At 51.3% G+C, this 12,742-nt stretch overlaps 1 protein-coding gene across 6 annotated transcripts in view; it reads right to left on the bottom strand.

Moving 5' to 3' along the window:
- Positions 1-3,861: 3,861 nt before the first annotated feature.
- The window catches only part of MEAK7 (MTOR associated protein, eak-7 homolog), a 52,941-nt gene continuing 44,060 nt past the window's right edge, over positions 3,862-12,742 (bottom strand). For all 6 annotated transcript variants that reach the window (XM_063945712.1, XM_063945713.1, XM_063945709.1 and 3 more), the window contains exons 6-8: positions 12,390-12,508; positions 7,219-7,398; positions 3,862-4,234 (exon numbers count right to left, since the gene is read on the bottom strand). In XM_063945712.1, coding sequence (XP_063801782.1) covers positions 4,124-4,234; positions 7,219-7,398; positions 12,390-12,508 — 410 coding nt within the window. In that variant the 3' untranslated portion in view covers positions 3,862-4,123. The remainder of the gene's footprint in view (positions 4,235-7,218; positions 7,399-12,389; positions 12,509-12,742) is intronic.

The following is a 12,742-nucleotide window of genomic DNA, read 5'->3' as shown; positions in this document are numbered from 1 at the left end:
TTTCCCAGGACTCTTGTGCATTGATGTACAGACACCTTTCCTGGTTTTAGGAGGTTCCTGACCAGGTCAGATAACTCCTTGGCTTTTTCTTCGGAAAGAAAAACCTTTTTCTGAACTGTGTCCAGAATCATCCCCAGGAACAGCAGACGAGTTGTCGGCATTAATTGGGATTTTGGAATATTCAGAATCCATCCGTGCTGCTTTAGCACCTCTTGAGATAGTGCTAAACCCATCTCTAGCTGTTCTCTGGACCTTGCCCTTATTAGGAGATCGTCCAAGTATGGGATAATTAATACGCCTTTTCTTCGAAGAAGAAATATTATCTCGGCCATTACCTTTGTAAAGACCCGAGGTGCCGTGGACAAACCAAACGGCAGCGTCTGAAACTGATAGTGACAGTTTTGTACAACGAACCTGAGGTACCCCTGTGTGAGGGGTAATTGGAACGTGGAGATACGCATCCTTGATGTCCAAGGATACCATAAAGTCCCCTTCTTCCAGGTTCGCTATCACTGCTCTGAGTGACTCCATCTTGAACTTGAACTTCTTTATGTACAGGTTCAAGGACTTCAGATTTAGAATATGCCTTACCGAGCCATCCGGCTTCGGTACCACAAAAAGAGTGGAATAATACCCCTTCCCTTGTTGTAGAAGAGGTACCTTGACTATCACCTGCTGAGAATACAGCTTGTGAATGGCTTCCAAAACCGTCTCCCTTCCTGAGGGGGACGTTGGTAAAGCAGACTTCAGGAAACGGCGAGGTGGCTCTGTCTCTAATTTCAACCTGTACCCCTGAGATATTATCTGCAGGATCCAGGGATTTACCTGCGAGTGAGCCCACTGCGCGCTGTAATTCTTGAGACGACCGCCTACCGCCCCCGAGTCCGCTTGCGAAGCCCCAGCGTCATGCTGAGGCTTTTGTAGAAGCCGGGGAGGGCTTCTGTTCCTGGGAAGGAGCTGCCTGTTGCTGTCTCTTCCCTCGTCCTCTGCCTCGTGGCAGATATGAATAGCCCTTTGCTCTCTTATTTTTAAAGGAACGAAAGGGCTGCGGTTGAAAAGTCGGTGCCTTTTTCTGTTGGGGAGTGACTTGAGGTAGAAAGGTGGATTTCCCGGCCGTAGCCGTGGCCACCAAATCCGATAGACCGACCCCAAATAACTCCTCTACGCATCGCCTGTCCACTGTCGTGTCCATAAAGCTCTTCTGGCCGAAATGGACATAGCACTTACCCGTGATGCCAGTGTGCAGATATCTCTCTGTGCATCACGCATATAAAGAAATGCATCCTTTATTTGTTCTAACGACAGTAAAATATTGTCCCTGTCCAGGGTATCAATATTTTCGATCAGGGACTCTGACCAAACTACCCCAGCACTGCACATCCAGGCAGTCGCAATAGCTGGTCGTAGTATAACACCTGCATGTGTGTATATACCTTTTTGGATATTTTCCATCCTCCTATCTGATGGATCTTTAAGTGCGGCCGTCTCAGGAGAGGGTAACGCCACTTGTTTTGATAAGCGTGTTAGCGCTTTGTCCACCCTAGGAGGTGTTTCCCAGCGCTCCCTAACCTCTGGCGGGAAAGGGTATAAAGCCAATAACTTCTTTGAAATTAGCAGTTTTTTATCGGGGCACCCCACGCTTCATCACACACGTCATTTAATTCTTCTGATTCGGTAAAAACTACTGGTAGTTTTTTCACACCCCACATAATACCCTGTTTAGTGGTACCTGTAGTATCAGCTAAATGTAACATCTCCTTTATTGCCAAAATCATATAACGTGTGGCCCTACTGGAAAATACGGTTGATTCGTCACCTTCACCACCGGAATCAGTGCCTGTGTCTGGGTCTGTGTCGACCGACTGAGGCAAGGGGCGTTTTACAGCCCCTGACGGTGTTTGAGGCGCCTGGACAGGCACTAATTGAGTGTCCGGCCGCCTCATGTCGGCAAACGACTGCTTAAGCGAGTTGACGCTATCCCGTAATTCCACAAATAAAGGCATCCATTCTGGTGTCGACCCCCTAGGAGGTGACATCCTCATATTTGGCAATTGCTCCGCCTCCACACCAATAACGTCCTCATACATGTCGACACACACGTACCGACACACAGCAGACACACAGGGAATGCTCTATACGAAGACAGGACCCACTAGCCCTTTGGGGAGACAGAGGGAGAGTCTGCCAGCACACACCAAAAAGCGCTATATATGACAGGGATAGCCTTATGATTAAGTGCTCCCTTATAGCTGCTTTTATATTAATATATTGCCATTTATTTTGCCCCCCCTCTCTGTTATACCCTGTTTCTGTAGTGCAGTGCAGGGGAGAGACCTGGGAGCCTTCCTGACCAGCGGAGCTGTGACAGAAAATGGCGCCGTGTGCTGAGGAGATAGGCCCCGCCCCTTTTTCGGCGGGCTCGTCTCCCGCTATTTAGTACATTTAGGCAGGGGTAAATATCTCCATATAGCCTCTGGGGCTATATGTGAGGTATTTTTAGCCTTTTTAAAGGTTTTCATTTGCCTCCCAGGGCGCCCCCCCCCCCAGCGCCCTGCACCCTCAGTGACTGCCGTGTGAAGTGTGCTGAGAGGAAAATGGCGCACAGCTGCAGTGCTGTGCGCTACCTTAAGAAGACTGCAGGAGTCTTCAGCCGCCGATTCTGGACCTCTTCTTGCTTCAGCATCTGTGAGGGGGCCGGCGGCGTGGCTCCGGTGACCATCCAGGCTGTACCTGTGATCGTCCCTCTGGAGCTTCATGTCCAGTAGCCAAGAAGCCAATCCATCCTGCACGCAGGTGAGTTCACTTCTTCTCCCCTCTGTCCCTCGTTGCAGTGATCCTGTTGCCAGCAGGAATCACTGTAAAATAAAAAACCTAAGCTAAACTCTCTAAGCAGCTCTTTATGAGAGCCACCTAGAATTGCACCCTTCTCGGCCGGGCACAAAAATCTAACTGGAGTCTGGAGGAGGGTCATAGGGGGAGGAGCCAGTACACACCACCTGACCTGTAAAAGCTTTACTTTTGTGCCCTGTCTCCTGCGGAGCCGCTATTCCCCATGGTCCTTTCAGGAACCCCAGCATCCACTTAGGACGATAGAGAAAAATTATTACTGAAATCCCCCCCGCCTTGTGCTCTGCTACATTTTCCCCTCAGCTGATCATCTTCACTGCCAGCCCTCCCGCCAGAGCACAGAGATGGGGCACGGGGAGCGTGATGCCTCACAGAGCTTGGTTAGTAACATTTGCAGCCATTATTCTATCCCTGTGAGAATCTATGAGGGAAACTGCAGAACCTGGACGCCTCGCTTCCCTGTCCCGGGAGAGATGCAGGACGAGCTGTGCACACTGTCAGCTGGGAGAGGAGGATTGGTTTCTCCAGCAGGGCCTCTTCTACAGCAAAGCACACCAGGGGCAGTGAGGATGGGTTGGGTATGTGTGACAGGCGGTCAGATGCATAAATAAATATTGCTATTCCCATCGGCCATAAGGTAACACAACACGTAATCAGATTTGGCAGCACAGTTCTGAGACTATCTCAGATTAGGGTGAATTTCTCCTTCACTCCATGGTTTGGATTCTATGTCACACGTTAAATACAAGTCACGTGACGCGGCGGGCCATCATGTGACAACACCATGACCTGGATCCACAAAAGTGACATAAAAATAAAAATTAGCATTAAATAAAAAAATAAAAAAAATCATCTGTTTCAGGTTATAAATATATAAAATCTGAACCCGGGAATCCTACAGCGAGTGGGGAGCGCCCCCTAGTGGTGGTAACAAGGAGAGTGGCTGTAGCACCCAGAAAAGGCCAAACAGTAAAAATCGCTAAAACTACAAAATAACGAAAAACTAAAAGTATATACAGGAAAATGTACAACAGGGAGGGAAGACATGCCGCCTTCTGCCAGTGGATTTACTCTACATGGAGCTGTAACCGCTCGGCCCCGGATATATACAATAGGAACACAGAACATGAGAACGTTCCTGTCCTGAGGCGGAGCAGCCGGCATAACAAGTGAGGGATGAGTATAGCAGGTCGCTCCTCCTCCTGTTTCTTTAATGTCACCTTGTTGTAAAGAGTCCGTTACATGAACAGGTCATATCCTTCCCGGCATCTGAACCCTAGTCTTCATCTTTCTCTCTCAATCCGTCGCTCTGGCGGGTCCGTCCTGTCATTTCCAGCAGAGCCCGGGCCTCGGGGTCCACATCCAGGATGCTTTTTTTGGTTTTGGCCTAAACACAAGAAATAATATCTGTGACACAAGATCCGTGAACAGCGGTTACACTACAGCACAAACTGGCGCACTATGGACTGCGCAAACAGTCGCACACCGGACCCAGCATAAGGGATTCATGTAATGTAAAGAAATGCCCCAGACTCCACCCGACATTAGCATGTCACTGCCTTACAATGGAATTCTTACCACAGGAAGGGACCTCTATAACCATTTTCATTCTGGGAAAACACACTGTTCAGTGTTACCCTTGGATTATATTGCAGCTGTTCTACAGAAACCCCTCTCCCCTTCCAATACAGCAGTGGTTCCCAAACTGGATGCCGTAGCACCCTGGGATTCCTCAGGGCACTTGTAGGGGAGCCTTGGGTTGGTGGTCCAGCACCAACTCAATTTATTTATGGTCAATGTAATAGGCAAAAGCAGTGCTTGTGGCTTCCCATAATAAAACATGTGGAAAGAGCAGCGAATCCTGTCCCTCGTCACATAACCGACCCCAAGGATGACATAGAAACACTATTTAATTTAATATTTATTTCTGAAATTCTCAAACTTTTGGCCTAAGTGTGCCGTGAAATTTTTTTTAATACTCTAGGGCGCCATGGGAACCACTGGATTACAGACTGCTGAGGCCACGCCCACATTTTTAGGACAAAGTCCTATTGGGATCTCTTTCATATCAAAGATACTAGAATGCAGTCGGGAGGAGTGACATCACTGGCCCTGCCTCTTTTATATGAATCAACCAATCCACACTATTTCTACAGACGCAAACTGGCCAAGCGCTGTCAGTCAGTGGCTACTCACAGAAACCCGCCCCCTAACCTGGTAATCTACCACAGAGCAATGAGAGGATGGAGGACAAGCACTCCCCTCACCTCATGTATATTATTCCGCTCAGTATTACGCAGCCTCTGTTTAAGTACCAGACAGAAAAATGTCACCTTAAAGGAATGTGTGTATTTTACAAAATATTCGGACGTTGATTTTTGTACTTACTGTATTGTTGTAACAAATAGTTTTAACTACAGCTGGGGTCTGGGACGTTGTTTTTACCATACACAATATAAAGTTGGGGAGAGTGCGTGGGCCATACAAGGCGTACCTGGGGAGAGTGCGTGGGCCATACAAGGCGCACTCGGGGAGAATGAATGGGCCATACAAGGCACACTTAGGGGAGAATAGATGGGCCACACAAGGCACACTTAGGGGAGAATAGATGGGCCACACAAGGCACACTTAGGGGAGAATAGATGGGCCACACAAGGCACACTTAGGGGAGAATAGATGGGCCACACAAGGCACACTTAGGGGAGAATAGATGGGCCACACAAGGCACACTTAGGGGAGAATAGATGGGCCACACAAGGCACACTTAGGGGAGAATAGATGGGCCACACTTGGCACACTTAGGGGAGAATAGATGGGCCACACTTGGCACACTTAGGGGAGAATAGATGGGCCACACAAGGCACACTTAGGGGAGAATAGATGGGCCACACTTAGGGGAGAATAGATGGGCCACACAAGGCACACTTAGGGGAGAATAGATGGGCCACACTTAGGGGAGAATAGATGGGCCACACTTGGCACACTTAGGGGAGAATAGATGGGCCACACAAGGCACACTTAGGGGAGAATAGATGGGCCACACTTAGGGGAGAATAGATGGGCCACACAAGGCACACTTAGGGGAGAATAGATGGGCCACACAAGGCACACTTAGGGGAGAATAGATGGGCCACACAAGGCACACTTAGGGGAGAATAGATGGGCCACACAAGGCGCACCTGAGGAGAATGCATGGGCCACACAAGGCACACTTAGGGGAGAATAGATGGACCACGCAAGGCACACTTAGGGGAGAATAGATGGGCCACACAAGGCACACTTAGGGGAGAATAGATGGGCCACGCAAGGCACACTTAGGGGAGAATAGATGGGCCACGCAAGGCACACTTAGGGGAGAATAGATGGGCCACACAAGGCACACTTAGGGGAGAATAGATGGGCCACACAAGGCACACTTAGGGGAGAATAGATGGGCCACACAAGGCACACTTAGGGGAGAATAGATGGGCCACGCAAGGCACACTTAGGGGAGAATAGATGGGCCACACAAGGCACACTTAGGGGAGAATAGATGGGCCACACAAGGCACACTTAGGGGAGAATAGATGGGCCACACAAGGCACACTTAGGGGAGAATAGATGGGCCACACTTACGGGAGAATAGATGGGCCACACAAGGCGCACCTGAGGAGAATAGATGGGCCACACAAGGCACACTTAGGGGAGAATAGATGGGCCACACAAGGCGCACCTGGGGAGAATAGATGGGCCACACAAGGCGCACCTGGGGAGAATGCATGGGCCATACAATGTGCACTTTGGGTAGAATGAAAAGGCCATACAAGGCGCACCTGGGGAGAATGAATAGGCCATACAAGGCGCACTTTGGGGAAAATGGATGGGCCACACAATGTGCACTTTGGGTAGAATGAATAGGCCATACAATGTGCACTTTGGGTAGAATGAATAGGCCATACAATGTGCACTTTGGGTAGAATGAATAGGCCATACAATGTGCACTTTGGGTAGAATGAAAAGGCCATACAATGTGCACTTTGGGTAGAATGAATAGGCCATACAATGTGCACTTTGGGTAGAATGAATAGGCCATACAATGTGCACTTTGGGGAGAATGGATGGGCCATACAATGTGCACTTTGGGTAGAATGGATGGGCCATACAATGTGCACTTGGGTAGAATGAAAAGGCCATACAATGTGTACTTTGGGGAGAATGGATGGGCCATACAAGGCGCACTTTGGGGAGAATGGATGGGCCATACAAGGCGCACTTTGGGGAGAATGGATGGGCCATACAATGTGCACTTGGGGAGAATGGATAGGCCATACAATGTGCACTTGGGGAGAATGAACACATGACAGGCAATAAATGTGAATCTCTAATACTTACCAGTACATGCTCAGGCAGGTCCCCGAGGGCCCATAACTCCATGCCGTCTATTTGGAACTCCTCTTTTGCAGACAGCTGGGGACTGTTATATGTGGTGCACCTGGGTTTGGCTTTGCTGTGACCTTTTCCAAAGTTACTGTCAATCCAAAGTCCAAAATAGTCATGTTGTCCTCCCATGCCCTGCAAAGCAAAATCAAGTTACTGGTATTATAAGCAGTGAGTGCCAACTGTTCCACCTGGTGCCGATGTGGCAGAGCATTCACCCAGGGTATACCGCAGCCGGGGCACACTGTGACAGGGCACACAGCCAGGGTATACAGCAGCCGGGGTCCATTGTTACTGTACGCACAGCCAGGGTATACTGCAGCCGGGGCACACTGACAGTGCACACAGCCAGGGTATACAGCAGCCGGGGCACACTGTGACAGTGCACACAGCCAGGGTATACAGCAGCCAGGGCACACTGTGACAGTGCACACAGCCAGGGTATACAGCAGCCGGGGCCCCATGTGAGTGCACACAGCCAGGGTATACAGCAGCCGGGGCCCCATGTGACAGTGCACACAGCCAGGGTATACTGCAGCCGGGGCACACTGTGACAGTGCACACAGCCAGGGTATACAGCAGACAGGGGCACACTGTGACAGTGCACACAGCCAGGGTATACAGCAGACGGGGCCCCATGTGACTGCACACAGCCAGGGTATACAGCAGCCGGGGCCCCATGTGACTGCACACAGCCAGGGTATACAGCAGCCGGGGGCCCCGGTGACAGTGCACACAGCCAGGGTATACAGCAGACGGGGCCCCCTGTGACTGGACACAGCCAGGGTATACAGCAGACAGGGGCCCCCTGTGACAGTGCACACAGCCAGGGTATACAGCAGCCGAGGCACACTGTGACAGTGCACACAGCCAGGGTATACCGCAGCAGGGGCACACTGTGACAGTGCACACAGCCAGGGTATACAGCAGCCGGGGCACACTGTGACAGTGCACACAGCCAGGGTATACAGCAGACAGGGGCCCCCTGTGACAGTGCACACAGCCAGGGTATACAGCAGCCGAGGCACACTGTGACAGTGCACACAGCCAGGGTATACCGCAGCAGGGGCACACTGTGACAGTGCACACAGCCAGGGTATACAGCAGCCGGGGCACACTGTGACAGTGCACACAGCCAGGGTATACCGCAGCAGGGGCACACTGTGACAGTGCACACAGCCAGGGTATACCGCAGCAGGGGCACACTGTGACAGTGCACACAGCCAGGGTATACAGCAGCCGGGGCACACTGTGACAGTGCACACAGCCAGGGTATACCGCAGCAGGGGCACACTGTGACAGTGCACACAGCCAGGGTATACAGCAGCCGGGGCACACTGTGACAGTGCACACAGCCAGGGTATATCGCAGCAGGGGCACACTGTGACAGTGCACACAGCCAGGGTATACCGCAGCAGGGGCACACTGTGACAGTGCACACAGCCAGGGTATACAGCAGCCGGGGCACACTGTGACAGTGCACACAGCCAGGGTATACCGCAGCAGGGGCACACTGTGACAGTGCACACAGCCAGGGTATATCGCAGCAGGGGCACACTGTGACAGTGCACACAGCCAGGGTATACCGCAGCAGGGGCACACTGTGACAGTGCACACAGCCAGGGTATACAGCAGCCGGGGCACACTGTGACAGTGCACACAGCCAGGGTATATCGCAGCCGGGGCACACTGTGACAGTGCACACAGCCAGGGTATATCGCAGCAGGGGCACACTGTGACAGTGCACACAGCCAGGGTATACCGCAGCAGGGGCACACTGTGACAGTGCACACAGCCAGGGTATACAGCAGCCGGGGCACACTGTGACAGTGCACACAGCCAGGGTATACCGCAGCAGGGGCACACTGTGACAGTGCACACAGCCAGGGTATACTGCAGCCGGGGCACACTGTGACAGTGCACACAGCCAGGGTATACAGCAGCCGGGGCCCCCTGTGACAGTGCACACAGCCAAGGTATACAGCAGACGGGGCCCCCTGTGACTGGACACAGCCAGGGTATACAGCAGACAGGGGCCCCCTGTGACAGTGCACACAGCCAGGGTATACTGCAGCCGGGGCACACTGTGACAGTGCACACAGCCAGGGTATACCGCAGCAGGGGCACACTGTGACAGTGCACACAGCCAGGGTATACAGCAGACAGGGCCCACTGTGACTGCACGCAGCCAGGGTATACAGCAGACGGGGCCCCCTGTGACAGTGCACACAGCCAGGGTATACAGCTGCCGGGGCCCCATGTGACTGCACACAGCCAGGGTATACAGCAGTCGGGACCCCCTGTGACAGTGCACACAGCCAGGGTATACAGCAGACGGGGCCCCTTGTGACTGCACACAGCCAGGGTATACAGCAGACAGGGGCCCCCTGTGACAGTGCACACAGCCAGGGTATACAGCAGCCGGGGCACACTGTGACAGTGCACACAGCCAGGGTATACCGCAGCAGGGGCACACTGTGACAGTGCACACAGCCAGGGTATACAGCAGCCGGGGCCCCCTGTGACAGTGCACACAGCCAGGGTATACAGCAGACGGGGCCCCCTGTGACTGCACACAGCCAGGGTATACAGCAGACGGGGCCCCCTGTGACTGCACACAGCCAGGGTATACAGCAGACGGGGCCCCCTGTGACAGTGCACACAGCCAGGGTATACAGCAGCCGGGGCCCCATGTGACAGTGCACACAGCCAGGGTATACAGCAGCCGGGGCACACTGTGACAGTGCACACAGCCAGGGTATACATCAGCCGGGGCCCCCTGTGACAGTGCACACAGCCAGGGTATACAGCAGACGGGGCCCCCTGCGACTGCACACAGCCAGGGTATACATCAGCCGGGGCCCCATGTGACAGTGCACACAGCAGGGTATACAGCAGCCGGGGCCCCCTGTGACAGTGCACACAGCCTGGGTATACCGCAGCCGGAGCCCCCTGTGACTGCACACAGCCAGGGTATACAGCAGCCGGGGCCCCCTGTGACTGCCCACAGCCAGGGTATACAGCAGCCGGGGCCCCCTGTGACTGCCCACAGCCAGGGTATACAGCAGCCGGGGCCCCCTGTGACTGCACACAGCCAGGGTATACAGCAGCCGGGGCCCCCTGTGACTGCACACAGCCAGGGTATACAGTAATTCCTGAATGAGCAGATATGACACCATGCAAGCATAGATCTCACACATGAGCGTACTTCTTAATACAAGCAACATCTCCATTACACCCAATTTCAGGGGAAGTCTCTGCAGATCGCAGGGTGGAGGCAGTCAGGAGGCAGCGGTATAAGAAGGATGGCCGCTGAGACTGCATCTTTGTGGGGAGAAGTTATACCAGATCATTTCTAGATGTTACACCATGAGCATAACACATTCTAGTTTGAGCTTCTTAAAAGGAACCAAATAATCCTTTTAGCCCCTCAGTGACATCAACACTGGGAGCACTGATTATTATATGGCATACGAGGTATAACAGAGTCATTACTACAATAATGCTTATATGGCGCTTTTCTCCAGAAGGACTAAAAGCACTTTACATCTGCAGGGTACTCGGGTATCAGCACTTTCTGGGGTGTTTAAAGAAAACCAGAGACGGTATCTGTGAAATAATTTCAGAGATGACCAAAATAAGCGTCTGCGCATTTACAGAGTGCGGAAGCTGCTGCGTTACATCTTATAGCCTTCATCAGCTCCACGGATTATACATCCTGCCCACAAAAGGACCAGGTCAGGCAGCCATCTTGGGTGCTTGAGTGTAACAGGAAGGCATTACAGTCACAGGGGGTATTCAATTAGTGCCAAATTTTACGACAGTTGGAAAAACTGCACTTTTTGCCCATTTTTAGGTCGAATTAACATTCGACCTATTCAATCAAAGTGACGATTTTACGACTGCCGAAAAATCCGGCACCGTCGGTAAACATGTGGATCGGCAATTTACTCGACGACCCACGTGTTTCTGTTGAAAACACGTCCGTTTTCGACTATTTTCCGCGGATGCGGATTCAACTTGTTGACAAGTCGAATCCACTTTGTCGGAAAAAGTGTCCGAAAACGTCCGGGATTTAATAGCTATGTATGTATTTTCCATAATTGAATACCCCGCCACAGTGTGAATGTAACAAAATACAATACACAAAGGTAGGTGTAAAATGGCGGACGATATATCCCACACATATCTGGCGCCATTTTACACCTACCTTTGTATATTGTTGCATGTAAGGAATGAGGTGTTTCCTGTCACTAGTTAACAGCCAGCATACCGGGATCCGGTCTCTAGGTCGACAGTAACTAGGTCGACCACTACTGGTCGACAGTAACTAGGTCGACAGGATGTCAAGGTAGACATGTTCTAGGTCGACAGGTCAACATGCGTTTATCACATTTTTTACTCTTTTTGAACTTCATCATACTTAACGATCCACGCGGACTAAGATAGGGAATAGTAACGGAGCGAGGCACCTTGCCCGAAGCTCGCGAGCCATGCGAGGGGACACGGTGCACTACTTAGGGTTCCCGGTCACTGTACGGAGAAAACGACACCAAAAAAAACCTCATGTTGACCTTTTGACCTGTCAACCTAAACCATATCGACCTGGAGACCCTGTCGACCAATAGTGGTCGACTTAGACACTGTTGACCCTATGAACCACACCCAGCATATATATTGTATTGTGAATGTCACCTGCTCCTTCATTAGTTTCCTGTTATTGTCTAATGCTGCCATCTTGTGGAGTTCTAGGTTACTGCAGGAACCAAAATTACCACTTTAAATCTATAACGGACCTGTGGACTTATTTCATAATGCCAACTTATTCCTGCACTTTTGTGTTTTGTTCCCAACACAGACTGCAGACAACTGCCAGTGTTTTTCTTGGGCAAAAGGACATGCCAAAACAATGGCAGAGCTTGCTGGCATGTGTTGCCCGACAGCAGCTGAAGAGCCGCATGTTGAATACCTACTGTAGGCATAACACCAAAGAGGAAAGTAATTAAACACAGTAAATTTACACAGATGTGCGCAATTACTATACCAGGAATTGAGGCAGCAGCCTTCAAACATCACATTTCATACCAGATACAGGCATCACAGGTAACGTAGACAGTTGTGCTCACCAGCCCATTTGGCATCGTCTGCTGCCCGTGATTGAGGTACATATAGTGGTCATTATACCCAGAATACGTGTACACGTCCAGTTGCGGGGAAACGGTGAAAAGGAAGCATCTGCTGTCTCCTGGCGAGTACAAAATAGAGATAATGAGGGGTCACACCCAGAACACTCTGCGGAGAAATGATCTTCTACATACATTAATGCCGCTCACTGGTGAACTTATCAGGGGGGCGAGACTCTGAGACATGACATCATTAGAGGCGTGACTCAGACATGACATCATCAGGGGGCGTGTATGTGTAAGATAAAATAAGAATTTACTTACCGATAATTCTATTTCTCATAGTCCGTAGTGGA

This window comes from Pseudophryne corroboree, chromosome 11 (assembly GCF_028390025.1).
Source record: "Pseudophryne corroboree isolate aPseCor3 chromosome 11, aPseCor3.hap2, whole genome shotgun sequence".
NCBI classification, from domain to species: Eukaryota; Metazoa; Chordata; class Amphibia; order Anura; family Myobatrachidae; genus Pseudophryne; species Pseudophryne corroboree.
The sequence above is the reverse complement of the archived record's forward strand: the minus strand, read 5'-3'. Positions and strand labels throughout refer to the sequence as shown.